The sequence below is a fragment of the Astatotilapia calliptera genome, chromosome 23, assembly GCF_964374335.1.
Source record: "Astatotilapia calliptera chromosome 23, fAstCal68.1, whole genome shotgun sequence".
NCBI lineage: Eukaryota > Metazoa > Chordata > Actinopteri > Cichliformes > Cichlidae > Astatotilapia > Astatotilapia calliptera.
In genome coordinates, this window is record NC_137443.1 from 11173546 (window position 1) to 11189691 (window position 16146).

Consider the following 16146-nt stretch of genomic DNA (forward strand, 5'->3'; position numbering starts at 1 on the left):
GGTTCTTTAGACTGATGCCATAGAAGAACCTGTTTTGGTGCCACAAAGAACCTTTCAAACAATGGTTTCAAACATGAGAAGGTGTGTCTTTGACTGTTCCTGCATAACTTAGTTTCGGACTAGTTGACAAGTTATGCTCCGGTCATTTGATGTTTCCAAGATAGATGTTCTTTTGTAATATAGTTAAATTTTTTTGTATATTTAATTTATCCACCATCATACATCATACATACAAGCTAAGAAGAGGTCGTTATACTAACAAGAGGTATCAACGCTGGGCCAAAGTTCAGCACATGGTTAAAGTTTGTAATCCAGCCAGAGCTGAAGCAGGTAGCATCAACACATAAATCTACTCTACCCGGCTTAAATCACAAGAGCACCTCTGACCAAAAAGCTGTAGATTTTTCTTGTTTGCACAAATTAATCCAGATTCACATTAACTGTGTTCACAGCTCCAACAAAATGAGGAAGAGGAGGGGCAGAAACACAATTAGATTGAATTACAATTGGATGGAAGTTGAGGACAAGGAGAAGGAAGCTTTGGATGAGGAGGAAGAGAAGCAGCAGGAGCATCTTTAGGGATCCCTATGATGTCATTGAGGTTTGTTTCATTAATATGGTCCTCTCACAAAGAACGATGACATGTTTTAGTTCACGTACTTCCTGTATTAAATAGTGATATGCAAAATGTTGTGAAAAACCATGGAGCAGGTATAGTGCATCTGCAGGTAAATGAACATCAAATCGCTAAGACAGTCTGAAATCTGTATATTTATCACCCTTATGATAAAACCCATGTCAGCCATTGGTTTATGGACTTTGTATTTTGAAGCCTCAACATTTGCATTATTGCTGTTGCTATGTTGGGACCATATTAGGATGAGGGATCAGAATCTGGAGTCATGCACACTATTATTTCATTTAGTGTGTATCCATAAGATTCGTACAGCAGATCCAAGTTGTGCCTTGAAAACAGGAAAGTCGTCTGCATAGAGGAGAACTGTAATAGCAGGCTTGTACAAAGTGAGGCTTTGTGCTCACATTTGCTGCAAACACTCATTTTACCCTGTTTTGATGCAGCTTTCACTTGAAATCAGGCAAGAACTGGACTTATTTTTTACAATGTGTTCTTGTGAATTGATTGTGTATCGCATATGTTTGGTTTGACTTCCTGCAAGACAACAGTCGTCCACTGGCCAAAACAATTTTCCAAATACCTCCACGTGATCAAGCCTGGATTTAGAAAAGAATAGCAAAAAAAATCTGCACCTCCTGCTTCAGATGCAATTTGTGTTTGTGCGTTCAGAGGCAGCGGCGAGAGGGGAGACCTCGGGTCATCCAGCTGGAGAGCCTGACCAGGAGGAGTCGAACATTAACTCAGCTCTTCCAGGGCACCCTGCAGACTCGGCTGTTGGCATCGACGAGGGATGACGTGAACGCCAAACTGGAGTCCATCACAGGTCAACTGCAGGTATGCGAGTCAGACCTTCTGAGGAGGGTTTCACTTTTCTCTCTTCTTTATAATTGACTCTTTTCTCTCTCTTTCAGCTCCTTGTCTCAGAGTGGGAGGGATTTGAAGCACAAAGGGAGGAACTTGTCATTTGGTTGGCTGATATGGATGTCCGCCTGAGTGAGGTTGACCAGCTGACAGGAAACACCAGTGAAAAACTGAAACAACTGCAGGTGTGGGCTTGTTTTGATATGACATATATTTGATATGAAACATACGTCAGAGACATTGTCCTAAACTGGACTAACAAAGGACCATGAGTACAACATGAAAAGTACATTACATAGCGTAAGGCTGAAGTTCATTGATCATTTTAATCATAAACTTGTTGTTGAAATGTTTTTACTGAACATGCAAATATCTGCTGATGAAAATGTGTTGATTTATTGGTCTGTTATGAAGCTATTGCTATTTCTAATGTGTTTTATCACTTTCTGATGTTTTATTAATTAAACAATACATGTATTATTTGTTGTGTTATCTGTAGATATAGTATTTATATATATATTTATTTATAGTATAGCCAATATATTTAATTATTACTTTTTAAAACACTAATATGTGACATGTATTAGTAGTGATGTTGTGCTGAGGGTTAAAATGCCTTTTTGTCTTTTGGTAACTACAAAATGACAATAAACCATTAATATATGTCTATGCTGTGCTCGTATTTATTTTACCCTACTCAAATTCAATTTATGATGCATTTTATTTTGAAAGATTTAAAATGGTTTTTTTAAAGAACCACTCAAAAAAGGTTCTTTAAAATGGTTCTTTTAAAGAACCATTTGAAGGACCTTTTTAAAAATGGTTCTTTAAAGAACCATTTTTAAAAAGGTTCTTTGAAAAACCATTAAAGGTGCCCCAAAGAACCATTTCTTGAAGCAGTTTAAGAGTCTGAATGCTCGGAAAGCTCCCGGCCCAGACGGTGTGTCTCGTCTACTGGACGCAGCCGGAGGGTTCACTTGGTTGTTTGCTCTCAATAGAAGCTGAGCACGTCTCTGTGTCTGTGCTGGTAAACGATACTGAGTCCCAGTGCTCAGTAAACTGTACACCTGACCGTTATTCTCCCACTGAATCCGGTGTGTCCACGGTCCAACACGTGCTCAACACGATGGTGCTGACCGGTGCCCAAACACACCAGAACACCAAATAAGTAAAATAACACAAACACGAACTTCTCCATGGCTCGTCGGGATGGCAACTGCTCCAAAAGTGACACATGAAATAGGCTGACATTTGAGTTTGACACGGGAGGTGAGGGGGTGTTTTGAATATGCTTGACTCCGTCACGAGGTTGTGCACAGCATCACCGGCAAGGGGGCTTGGTTTGAGAGGTTTTTGGCATCTGTGATGTGATTTACAACCATCCACCCATGTACAGCAAGAAGCCGCACTCACAACCGTGGGCATCAGCAAGTTGGTGAAATTTAAACAAAACAAAACAGCATTCCATCTGAAACTCTCTTATTGTACCCAAAATACAAATTTTAGTGATTACATGTGGCTTCATTAATTATGTTCAAACGGATGAATACATAACGCAAGTAATAACTTTATGATCAGTCAGTGAATGAAGGAGCTCAAGAGTGCAAATATAGTTGCAATAAAGTGACAAATATGCCCTTTTATGTCAAACAAAGACCGAAATAAGTGGCATCAGTGTGAGGATGAGAATGAGCGATCCAACCTCACACTGCAGATATCAGGGCAAAGCACAGTGGGGGGGGTTGCAGTCTGCGCGCACAAGAGGGCTAACAACGCTGTGAGTGACGGAATCCACCCAAACTGAGGAACAGCTTGTTCCCCAGAGCTGAAGCCTGCACTGTTTGCACTATAATATAATATAATATAATATAATATAATATAATATAATATAATATAATATAATATAATATAATATAATATAATATAATATAATATAATATAATATAATGGGCTGTCAAATGATTAAAATTTTTAATCAGATTAATCACAGCCTAAAAATTAATTAATCATGATTAATCACAACTCGAAATATGACCAAAATGTGTGCAAACATACGGACAGATAGCGGATTTTTACACACTTGTTAGTGTTATTTAATGCTAAGACCACGCTGAGTGGCCTGCGTTCACTCAGCGTGGTCTGACGTAGGCTGGGTGTTGTGCTGGAAGCGAATTAATCACAGCCTAAAAATTTATTAATCGCAACTCGAAATATATGTGTATATGTGTGTATATATGTGTAAAAATCGGGACAGATAGTGGTTTTTAACACACTTGTTTGTTTTATTTATTATTAATTGTGAGTACAAGCAGTACAAGCAGAACAGGGCTTCAAATAATTGTGAGGGATTTTTACTGAATGTTTTCCACCCGTTTAAATCTAGCACATTGTTTTATCCATATACATCTTCAAGTTCACAGAACATAGGCCTAATTCAACAGGCAAAATGTGGAGGCAGGAGTGGCCAGGTATCTGCGAGCAAGGCGGGCCAGCTGGCTGTGGGCTCCTGCATGAGCTGCCCACCACTGTAAGGGACAGTCCTCTAAGGCAGTGCAGGGCTCTGCTCTGTAGCGCTGTATGGCTCTGTCCTGCTGTACCTCCTCCTCTGACTCAGAGTCAGAGTCCATCTGCAGCAGGCTCAGCCTCTTCTTGGCTGGACCTTCTTCTGCAGTGTGTGATCTTCTAGGAGAGTCTTCATGCAGCATGCCTGCCAGTGTGGTCCACACTGCTTCTCTGTCAGTCTTGGGCACACTGCGTAGGTCTTTAAAACGTGGGTCCAGTGCAGTTGCGATCTGGAGCCATGCATAGTTGGTATGTTCCTGGCGGGAAGCAAGGTCTTCCTTAAACTTCTCTTTAAACCTCACCACATATGCAGGGTCCTCATCAGTTACTTCCATGACACGGCGCAGGTGGCAGAAGGCTGGTAGAACTACAGAGCAGGAGACGTAGGCCTCTCCTCCCAGCAGTTCAGTCACATATCTGCAGTGGAATACACACACACACACACACACACACACACACACACACACACACACACACACACACACACACACACACACACACACACACACACACACAGAGAGAGAGAGAGATAAGACAGCAAATTAAAAAAAGCTTTTTAATACTAGGTAATATTAATAAAATATTTGATTTCATTTATTTTTTAAATAAGACATTTTCATAATAACAAAACTGATTTAAGATGTATGTTTGATACATTTAATCTAAACCTACAATTATGGTCACAATGACAGGCTCACCTGCAGGGCTCTAGGGCTCCAGGGCTCCAGTCTCTGGAGTTTGTCCCACTCTGGAGGCGTCAGGAGGACAAGTTTATGCTTTTGTTTATCCAGAGTCGCGGTTACTGCAGTTTGGTTGCGGATCAAGCGCTTCACCATCTCCAGCGTGGAGTTCCAGCGCGTAGGCACGTCCTGGGCCAACGGCTCCTGCTTGCGCCCCAGTGACACCTGCTCTGCGTTCAGCTCTGCTGTGTTTGCTGGGCTGTGCTTAAAATGGCCAACAATTTTGCGGCATTTGGCCAGCGCAGTGACAAAGCCACTGTCTGCGAGACTCACTGTGATGCATCTCTGTAGAATGTGCGCGGTACACGGCATGTGATTGAATGGCATGATGCGAGCCGCGGCGATCATATTGCGCGCACTGTCCGTGCCTACTGTTGTCACCTTCTCCTCAATTCTCCACCTGCGAGCAACAGTCTGGAACTGCTCTGCACAAGCCTCCGCAAAGTGCCGCTCTTCCGTTTTCATTATAGTCAGCGCAAAGGATGTCAGACCCCAGGCTTCAGTGATTAAATGCGCAGTAACTCCCAGGTAATTGTCATTACTCAATGATGTCCAGTGGTCTCCTGTCAGAGCCACGCATTCTGTGTGAACTAAAGCCTCTTCTTTTTTCTTTTTCTCCGTTTCATACAGTTCGTGGATTCGAATTGTTATTGTGCTTCTCGCTGGGGGCTTGTAGGACGCGTCCTGAGATGCAACCTTTAAAACATCCGCAAAGCCCTTGTCCTCCACAATGCTTAGCGGTCTGCAGTCCTTTGCTATCCATTTGGCTATATTGTCGGTCAGTTTGTCCAAAGAAGACTTACCGAGTGACCTGCGTTCACTAAGAGTGGTCTGACGCAGGCCGGGTGAAGCTGCTGCCCCGACAAACGCGTGTTTGGCATTAAGGTGGTATTTTAAGGTCGAATTTGAACGGTGAAATTGAAACTCTTTACTACAGTGAGTGCAAATTACAACGCGTTTGTTTATTGTCCCATCTATGTTCTTCTTGTATTTAAATTCCCCATCCAGAAGGCCATCCGCTTCCTGCTTCTCCATTTTCAGTGGCGCGGTAAACAAATCAAGTGGAATTATGGGAGCGACTTATCTGCGTGTTGCGCTAAATAGTTAAATATTCTAACGTAATTAATTCCAAAATTTAATTATCACAATTAACGCGTTAATTTCGACAGCTATAAATATAATATAATATAATATAATATAATATAATATAATATAATATAATATAATATAATATAATATAATATAATATATCATGTTGCTATTTAATGTTTTTTGTTCGTGTTGCAGCTGCTCTGTGAGCCAAGCTTTCGTTGTCTAAATTCAATGGCAATATATCTCTGCACCACACGATGGCGATAGATTCTCACAGACAGTCTGTGCTCTGCTTCCGCCACCAGTCATCTTTAAATCTTTTTTTTAATTCAATGAAACCTTTATTTAACTGTCCATCTCGCGGCATTACTTAAAAAAAAATCATATTTAAATACAAAGAAGATTAAATACATGAACGACAGTAAATTGATAAAATAAGAGCAAATAAATATATTTACAAATGATAGCAACATCAATGGAATAAAAGCATGAACAGCAGCAGAAGGAGAAAGAGGCCTGTATCTACATTATTACTCTGGCAGCTCTCAGTCTCCATACAGACAGGACACGTTGCAGCGTAATTGCAGACAGGTGCGTGGGCCTGAGCTCCGCCCAGGCAGAATGACGAGTGGAAGAAAGCAGCAACACAATAAACATATGTAGCCTTGCGGAGCCGGCCGGGCAGACACCGAGACAGAGTGCAAAGATTTTATACGTGACAACACACACAAAAAAACACACACAACAAAAATCAGAATGTGTTTGTGATTTGGATTTTTATTTAAAGGTGAAACCTTTTTTCTTTTCTTGTTTTGCCAGATTAGACATTTTGATTCATTTCATTTAGTTTTTTTGTTTTACTTTGATGCTATAATAGATGTTTTTAAAATGTAGTCATATTTAATACTATATTGCATCATGGCAAAACAACAGTCTCCTCAAGCTGCTTTATACTGTAAGGTGAAAACACTACAGTAAAAGCCAGAAAACCCCAACAATCCAATGATCCCCTTTGAGCAAGCACTGGGCGACAGTGGGGAGGAAAAACTCCCTTTAGGAAGAAACCTCCGGCAGAACCAGGCTCAAGAAGGGGCGGCCATCTGCTGCGACCGGTTGGGGGTGGGTGGGCAATCTCAGTCCACGAGGGCCGGTGTCCCTGCAGGTTTTAGATGTGTCCTCGAACCAACACAGCTGATTTAAACGGCTAAATTAGCTCCTCAACATGTCCTGAAGTTCTCCAGAGGCCTGGTAACGAACTAATCATGTGATTCAGGTGTGTTGAGCCAAGGTGAGATCTAAAACCTGCAGGGACACCGGCCCTCGTGGACTGAGAATGCCCACCCATGATATAGGGAGACAAGATGAAGTATACTTCTAATGGCCTATTTTAGCAGTTAATTTTTAACAATCAACTGGTGGTAATCCATCATCAGAATTGAGGAAAGGTGGTGTTGATGGAGACTCTACAGGAGGATTCACTGGGGAAGCCATACCTGCACTTCTGCCAGGGTGTCTTGGACGTACCTGAATAAATGTAGTTTTCCCTGGAAGTGGACGAGGATTAATCTGAGACGGAGTCTCCTCAGAACATCTCCCCATCATGCTTCTATGGTCCAACGATGCCAGCTTTTGTCCTTTCTGTTTTTCTAATTTAAGCTGGAGTTGAGCGTCTTTCACTCTAGATTTTAGATGACCTATCTCCTTTTCTTCATTGGCAGCCTTTTGGATAATCTGGTTCACTGGTCCAATGAGCTCCTCTCTTTGTCGGAATAAAGCGTACTCGGAAGACTTTACCATGTCATTGTACTGCTTTTTAAATGATTCCAGCGCCCGTGTTTTATCTAGTAAAGCTGCATCTAGATCCTTGCATCTGATACGTAGACAGTTCAGCTGTTTTTCAAGAAACTCCGTTGTTCCAACAAAGGGGGTGCCTTCCACTCCGTCTACGTATTTCTTTTTTAAGTTGTGGAACATATCCCTAAATTCCACCTTTTCTTTTCCTCTCAAGGGATGTGGAAATGCCTTTTCAAAGGACAAAACGCACTGGCACAATTCCTCTTGGAAGTAGCGCTCTTTCTTCTCCAGCCAATTCACTTTGGATATAAATCTTTCCCGTTGCTTTTTTGTGGAGCGCAGTTTCTCTTCCAGCGCCACCTTTTCAGCCAGTGCCTGATTGTGTGCCGCTTTTACTTTGTGCCGGTCCACTGCTGTCTTTCTGTGGTTTTCCTGCTCTGTGCTTAGGGCCTTTTTGATGTCTTCAATTTTCTTTTTCAAAGAATCAACTTCGTCTTCAAGCATAGCCTTCATTTTCTTTTCCAAGGCCAGAGCTCTAATATTACTCTGGCATTTCTGCTTGATCGCCATATTCTGGGCCTTTTGGTCGTCTATCACTTTGCCCATTTGACCTTTCTCCTCTGTTAATTCTTTCATGTTTTTAACCATAAATTCATTTTCGTCTTGTAACTTTGTATTATGAAACAAAACACCGTCAATCCAACACTGCGAGGATTGACGTTCTTCCTCGCGTTCCTTAACCGCATTGACGGTCACACCTCTACTATTTTTTACTGCCGTCTGCAGCTTTTCTATTTTGGAGTCATACATGTTGATCACCTCTTCTAACTTCCTGTCTGCAGCATTTGCTTTGTTTTCCAGTTTTTTAGTATTTTCCTGGTAAAACTGCTGCATCTTATTTTTTTCCTCTTTGTGGCGTTTCAATAATAATTCAACAACTTGGCTGTTGTGAAATTGCTGACGTGCCACCTTTTCTTTCTCTGTTTCCAGCAGTCCTTGCAGGACTTGGACTTCGTCCTCGTGTTTTTCTTTAAGCTCAGCCAGAGTTTTCTCCGTCTCTGCGCGGAACTTTACCAGAGCTTCGTGGTCATCTTTTATCGAGTCCAACCTGTCTGCGATGTTTGTCCTGTCATCCAAGACCGAACCCAGCAGCTTATTATTCTGCAAAAGTTCATTGTTTTCTTTTGTTAGATCCTCGATCCGTTTCTTATTGACTGTATGCAGGTTTTTGAAGTAGTCAAGCTCAGTTTTGAGCTTTTCAACCTCGTCGATCATTGGCTGCAGTCTTTGCTCGAACTGTCTGGCATATGTTTCTTTTTCTTTTTCACTTTTTTTAACCATTGTTTTCGAGAAATTAACATTTCTGTCTTTGTTAGCTTTCGAACTCATTTCTGCTTTTTTATGTGCTGTATCACTCCAACAAAACGATAGCTTAATGAATTCCCTTTGACAGCTGTCCTCTATTTATAGACTTGAACATCAAAGGATGAAAGGACTGTCACTATGACATCACCACGTTCTGTGACGTAACAGGGCTTTGGAGCGTGATGTCACGGGGGTGGGCGTGGAAAGGATTTTGGGGGTCTAAACAAAGCGTGTCTTTTTTTTAAAACTTTATTTAACAAACAATGAGTATACAACATACGAACAGATGAAGTATACAACAGAACATGAACACAAAAAGCCAAGGGTGAAAGAAAAAGGTAACAATTATAAGAATACACGCAAAAATTCACATACATATATTGTTGTGAGAGCCTTTTTGTTGGTGCAGTCTGATATTGATTGTATGTGCATGTGCACATCCTTAAAATAATGACAGAAATATGGTGTTTTGTTAGTAAACTTACATTTATGGATAAAAAATTTAGCTAAAAGTATTAAGAAATTTATCATAAAAAACATTTCTCATACTTCTTGGGGAACTTAAAGAAACAGAATAAAACATTTTCCCATCGTAAAGAAAACTCCCTTAAAATATGGACAATAACAAAGCTGCTAAATTCCTTCCAGAATCTCTGTGTAAAAGAACAGTACCAAAAAAGATGTGTCACCGTTTCTGGATGATCCCCACAGAAAGTACAATTAGTATTTATGTCCCTTTTAAATTTGACCATGTAGTGACTGGCTGGATAACATGTATGTCGAATTTTAAAAGAGACTTCTTTCACCTTATTTACAATCAAATATTTATGGGGGACCATCCAGACTGTCTTCCGCTTGATATCTGGAACACTGATTGGAAAATTATATAGTGCAATAAAGTCGTTGTAAGTAAGTAGTTGTCCCTCTTTACTAACCAGCTGAGCCACCAATAGGATCCCATTTTGGAGCCAAGTTTCCAGGAAAAGTGATTTATTTTTCTATAAAATATCTCTGTTGTTCCAGATAAGGTATTTGTGAGGTGAGAAGTTGTGTTTATAAATGAGGGTCCACGCTAAGAGGACCTGCTTATGGAAGGATGAAAGCTTTACAGGGACTTTCTCAACATTGTAATTACAATTTCAAATAAAAGTAAAGCCACCAAAACGAGAGAAAATGTGGTATGGTATAAAGTTCCAGATAGAGGTAGGGTTTTAAGAAAATGTTTGGCCCAATTAATTTTGAAAGTGTTATTTAAAGTAGAAAAGTCTAAGACGTTAAGCCCACCTGATTCGTACTTATTCATCACAACAGTTTTTCTAATATAGTGCGTACGGTTTTTCCATATAAAATTAAAGAGCATACGGTCAATATCTTTACTACTTTTCTTATCCAGATGTAAGGAGAGAGCAGCATATGTTCATCGGGATATCCCTTCAGCTTTAGTAATTAACACTCTACCTTTCAAAGACAAGTCCCTTGTTCCAAGATGGCGCCGCCGCGTATGGATGCCCCGGTGCTTCAGTGCGTTACTTCTGTTTTGTTTTTATGCATAACTTCTGTGTCTGGGCACTCCTCTGGATATTCTTACACTAGAGAAGAGCTTCTTAACTACAGGACTACAACACCTGTGGATTTACTTCCAATATTTGTCGCATCTGCGGCAGATTTACTGCAGACTCTGATCAGGAAAGTGAGACGCCGAAAGCGAGGAAAGCGAGCCGGCGCACTCGTGCGTCTGAGGAGACGCGGACTGCGAACTGCTCTTCCTGGGATCTTCCTTTCCAACGTACGCTCACTCAGGAATGAGATGGACGAGCTGGCCCTGATGAGAAGCATGAACAGAGACGTTGCCTCCTCCTGTGTCTTGTGTTTTACGGAGTCGTGGCTCTGTGAGGACATCCCGGACAGCGCGCTCAAGCTGGAGGGCTTTCATCTGCTGCGCGCGGACCGGCAGGCCTCTCTCTCTGGTAAGACCACAGGTGGACGTGTCTGCTTCTACATTAATAGTGGCTGGTGCACAGATGTAACAGTGATTGCTCAGCACTGCTCTTCCTCTCTGGAATACCTTTTTATTCACTGCAAACCGTTTTATTCTCCGCGGGAGTTTGCTTCATTCATCTTGGCCGCTGTTTACATCCCGCCAGATGCGGATGCGCAGGCAGCTCAGTGCGCACTCGCGGAGCAGATACTGCACATGGAGCGGACATTCCCGGACTCTCTCATCATTGCTCTTGGGGACTTTTACAACACCCCCCTCCTCACCCCACACAAAAGAGGATTTCACACCACCTCCTCCCACCACAACCCTTCATATTCATGAAGCAGATGCGAGGAAGCAGTTTAAGAGTCTGAATGCTCGGAAAGCTCCCGGCCCAGACGGTGTGTCTCGTCTACTGGACGCAGCCGGAGGGTTCACTTGGTTGTTTGCTCTCAATAGAAGCTGAGCGCGTCTCCGTGTCTGTGCTGGTAAACGATACTGAGTCCCAGTGCTCAGTAAACTGTACACCTGACCGTTATTCTCCCACTGAATCCGGTGTGTCCACGGTCCAACACGTGCTCAATACGATGGTGCTGACCGGTGCCCAAACACACCAGAACACCAAATAAGTAAAATAACACAAACACGAACTTCTCCATGGCTCGTCGGGATGGCAACTGCTCCAAAAGTGACACATGAAATAGGCTGACATTTGAGTTTGACACGGGAGGTGAGGGGGTGTTTTGAATATGCTTGACTCCGTCACGAGGTTGCGCACAGCATCACCGGCAAGGGGGCTTGGTTTGAGAGGTTTTTGGCATCTGTGATGTGATTTACAACCATCCACCCATGTACAGCAAGAAGCCGCACTCACAACCGTGGGCATCAGCAAGTTGGTGAAATTTAAACAAAACAAAACAGCATTCCATCTGAAACTCTCTTATTGTACCCAAAATACAAATTTTAGTGATTACATGTGGCTTCATTAATTATGTTCAAACGGATGAATACATAACGCAAGTAATAACTTTATGATCAGTCAGTGAATGAAGGAGCTCAAGAGTGCAAATATAGTTGCAATAAAGTGACAAATATGCCCTTTTATGTCAAACAAAGACCGAAATAAGTGGCATCAGTGTGAGGATGAGAATGAGCGATCCAACCTCACACTGCAGATATCAGGGCAAAGCACAGTGGGGGGGTTGCAGTCTGCGCGCACAAGAGGGCTAACAACGCTGTGAGTGACGGAATCCACCCAAACTGAGGAACAGCTTGTTCCCCAGAGCTGAAGCCTGCACTGTTTGCACTATAATATAATATAATATAATATAATATAATATAATATAATATAATATAATATAATATAATATAATATAATATAATATAATATAATATAATATAATTAGGGCTGTCAAATGATTAAAAATTTTAATCAGATTAATCACAGCCTAAAAATTAATTAATCATGATTAATCACAACTCGAAATATGACCAAAATGTGTGCAAACATACGGACAGATAGCGGATTTTTACACACTTGTTAGTGTTATTTAATGCTAAGACCACGCTGAGTGGCCTGCGTTCACTCAGCGTGGTCTGACGTAGGCTGGGTGTTGTGCTGGAAGCGAATTAATCACAGCCTAAAAATTTATTAATCGCAACTCGAAATATATGTGTATATGTGTGTATATATGTGTAAAAATCGGGACAGATAGTGGTTTTTAACACACTTGTTTGTTTTATTTATTATTAATTGTGAGTACAAGCAGTACAAGCAGAACAGGGCTTCAAATAATTGTGAGGGATTTTTACTGAATGTTTTCCACCCGTTTAAATCTAGCACATTGTTTTATCCATATACATCTTCAAGTTCACAGAACATAGGCCTAATTCAACAGGCAAAATGTGGAGGCAGGAGTGGCCAGGTATCTGCGAGCAAGGCGGGCCAGCTGGCTGTGGGCTCCTGCATGAGCTGCCCACCACTGTAAGGGACAGTCCTCTAAGGCAGTGCAGGGCTCTGCTCTGTAGCGCTGTATGGCTCTGTCCTGCTGTACCTCCTCCTCTGACTCAGAGTCAGAGTCCATCTGCAGCAGGCTCAGCCTCTTCTTGGCTGGACCTTCTTCTGCAGTGTGTGATCTTCTAGGAGAGTCTTCATGCAGCATGCCTGCCAGTGTGGTCCACACTGCTTCTCTGTCAGTCTTGGGCACACTGCGTAGGTCTTTAAAACGTGGGTCCAGTGCAGTTGCGATCTGGAGCCATGCATAGTTGGTATGTTCCTGGCGGGAAGCAAGGTCTTCCTTAAACTTCTCTTTAAACCTCACCACATATGCAGGGTCCTCATCAGTTACTTCCATGACACGGCGCAGGTGGCAGAAGGCTGGTAGAACTACAGAGCAGGAGACGTAGGCCTCTCCTCCCAGCAGTTCAGTCTGCAGATATGTGCAGTGGAATACACACATACACACATGGGGTGGCTGTAGCTCAGGTGGCAGAGCAGGTCAGCCACTAATCAGAAGGTCGGTGGTTCGATCCCAGGCTGCCTCCTGGCTGCATGCCAAATATCCTTGGGCAAGATACTAACCCCGTGTTTGCCTACTGGTGGTGGTCAGAGGGCCCGGTGGCGCCTGTGTCCGGCAGCCTCGCCTCTGTCAGTGCGCCCCAGGGCAGCTGTGGCTACAATGTAGCTTGCCATCGCCAGTGTGTGAATGTGTGCGTGAATGGGTGGATGACTGAATGTAGTGTAAAGCGCTTTGGGGTCCTATGGACTAGAAAAGCGCTATACAAATGCAGGCCATTTACACACACACACACACACAGATAAGACAGCAAATTAAAAAAAGCTTTTTAATACTAGGTAATATTAATAAAATATTTGATTTCATTTATTTTTTAAATAAGACATTTTCATAATAACAAAACTGATTTAAGATGTATGTTTGATACATTTAATCTAAACCTACAATTATGGTCACAATGACAGGCTCACCTGCAGGGCTCTAGAAGTGTCTCCAGTCTCTGGAGTTTGTCCCACTCTGGAGGCGTCAGGAGGACAAGTTTATGCTTTTGTTTATCCAGAGTCGCGGTTACTGCAGTTTGGTTGCGGATCAAGCGCTTCACCATCTCCAGCGTGGAGTTCCAGCGCGTAGGCACGTCCTGGGCCAACGGCTCCTGCTTGCGCCCCAGTGACACCTGCTCTGCGTTCAGCTCTGCTGTGTTTGCTGGGCTGTGCTTAAAATGGCCAACAATTTTGCGGCATTTGGCCAGCGCAGTGACAAAGCCACTGTCTGCGAGACTCACTGTGATGCATCTCTGTAGAATGTGCGCGGTACACGGCATGTGATTGAATGGCATGATGCGAGCCGCGGCGATCATATTGCGCGCACTGTCCGTGCCTACTGTTGTCACCTTCTCCTCAATTCTCCACCTGCGAGCAACAGTCTGGAACTGCTCTGCACAAGCCTCCGCAAAGTGCCGCTCTTCCGTTTTCATTATAGTCAGCGCAAAGGATGTCAGACCCCAGGCTTCAGTGATTAAATGCGCAGTAACTCCCAGGTAATTGTCATTACTCAATGATGTCCAGTGGTCTCCTGTCAGAGCCACGCATTCTGTGTGAACTAAAGCCTCTTCTTTTTTCTTTTTCTCCGTTTCATACAGTTCGTGGATTCGAATTGTTATTGTGCTTCTCGCTGGGGGCTTGTAGGACGCGTCCTGAGATGCAACCTTTAAAACATCCGCAAAGCCCTTGTCCTCCACAATGCTTAGCGGTCTGCAGTCCTTTGCTATCCATTTGGCTATATTGTCGGTCAGTTTGTCCAAAGAAGACTTACCGAGTGGCCTGCGTTCACTAAGAGTGGTCTGACGCAGGCCGGGTGAAGCTGCTGCCCCGACAAACGCGTGTTTGGCATTAAGGTGGTATTTTAAGGTCGAATTTGAACGGTGAAATTGAAACTCTTTACTACAGTGAGTGCAAATTACAACGCGTTTGTTTATTGTCCCATCTATGTTCTTCTTGTATTTAAATTCCCCATCCAGAAGGCCATCCGCTTCCTGCTTCTCCATTTTCAGTGGCGCGGTAAACAAATCAAGTGGAATTATGGGAGCGACTTATCTGCGTGTTGCGCTAAATAGTTAAATATTCTAACGTAATTAATTCCAAAATTTAATTATCACAATTAACGCGTTAATTTCGACAGCTATAATAAACATATATAAATAAAACCACTTTTTTTTTACGTTAGTAATTCCTTTTGTGCATAATTTTATATTATTGTTAATAATAAATGAATTAAAGCAACAAAACAACCTGAAGAGCCGGTTCGGAGCCGAAAGAGCCGGCACTTTTTAGTGAGCCAAACCGAAAGAGCCGGTTCTCTAAAAAGAGCCAGAAATCCCAACACTAGGATATGTGATTTTGGTCACATCGCACAGCCCTACTCTGAGGTTCTAGCAAATTAAAACAAATGAAATATTTCACTGGAGCTTTAGATCCCTCTCTGTCCACAACAGAGGAAAAACAAGGCACCAGTGAAGGATCACCCTGCTGTGCTCTGGTCATATTCAAGCTCTGATTAATGTCCTCAGGAATCATTTCAGGGACGTCACATGTGGAGATTTTTTACAGAATCAATGGGTGACACGAAAGAGTCGTCTTCATCAAGCGTAGCCATAAACGACCCCGACAAATCCACAATCTCACCCATTTTACGAGCCTGAGCACGAGTAATTGCGCACGCAGGAAACACCTCTGAAGCAGTGGAGCCCGAGTCAGCAGCAAGGGCAGGAACATCAACAACTTCTGGCGGGGGAAAAACATGCCCACCAGCTAGATCATTACCAAGAATGAAGGAAACTCCTTCGATTGGTAATCGCTGGCGCACGGCGACTTTAACGTAGCCCGACACTAACAGCGAATGCACCCATATGCAGAGGGGCTTTGGTGACACTCATTTTTATTCCCCACACTACTATGTCGGAACCACAGGATGTTTTTTCCGACAAAGGCAGCACAGATTCTAGTAAGAATGAGTGGTACGCACCCGTATCTCTAAGAATCGTGACTGGCACTTTATCATTTTCTTCACCCGTCAACGAAACAAAGCCGCATGACACAACTGCGG

The 16146-nt window shown here is 42.7% G+C and overlaps 2 protein-coding genes across 2 annotated transcripts; one reads left to right on the forward strand and one right to left on the reverse strand.

The window, feature by feature from the left end:
• Positions 1 to 427: 427 nt before the first annotated feature.
• Positions 428 to 2167, forward strand: LOC145424546 (uncharacterized). Its single transcript, XM_080297941.1, has 3 exons — positions 428 to 601; positions 1307 to 1471; positions 1549 to 2167. Exons 1-3 carry the CDS (start codon positions 545 to 547, stop codon positions 1714 to 1716), a joined length of 390 nt encoding a protein of 129 aa, XP_080154067.1. The 5' UTR covers positions 428 to 544; the 3' UTR covers positions 1717 to 2167.
• Positions 2168 to 3785: 1618 nt separating this feature from the next.
• On the reverse strand, positions 3786 to 15088 carry LOC145424547 (E3 SUMO-protein ligase ZBED1-like). The gene is made up of 2 exons (XM_080297943.1): positions 14016 to 15088; positions 3786 to 4477 (listed from the first exon to the last, which is right to left on the reverse strand). Exons 1-2 carry the CDS (start codon positions 15086 to 15088, stop codon positions 3928 to 3930), a joined length of 1623 nt encoding a protein of 540 aa, XP_080154069.1. The 3' UTR covers positions 3786 to 3927.
• Between the last annotated feature and the right edge of the window lie 1058 nt (positions 15089 to 16146).

Bases quoted from the DNA above. Each gene is read 5' to 3' on its own strand.
- LOC145424547 (XM_080297943.1), bottom strand. From the start codon at position 15,088: ATGGAGAAGCAGGAAGCGGATGGCCTTCTGGATGGGGAATTTAAATAC. The intron at 4,478-14,015 runs GTGAGCCTGTCA...ATTCCACTGCAG, and splicing joins ACACTTCTAGAGCCCTGCAG to ATATGTGACTGAACTGCTGG.
- LOC145424546 (XM_080297941.1), top strand. From the start codon at position 545: ATGAGGAGGAAGAGAAGCAGCAGGAGCATCTTTAGGGATCCCTATGAT. The intron at 602-1,306 runs GTTTGTTTCATT...TTGTGCGTTCAG, and splicing joins ATCCCTATGATGTCATTGAG to AGGCAGCGGCGAGAGGGGAG. The intron at 1,472-1,548 runs GTATGCGAGTCA...TCTCTCTTTCAG, and splicing joins CCATCACAGGTCAACTGCAG to CTCCTTGTCTCAGAGTGGGA.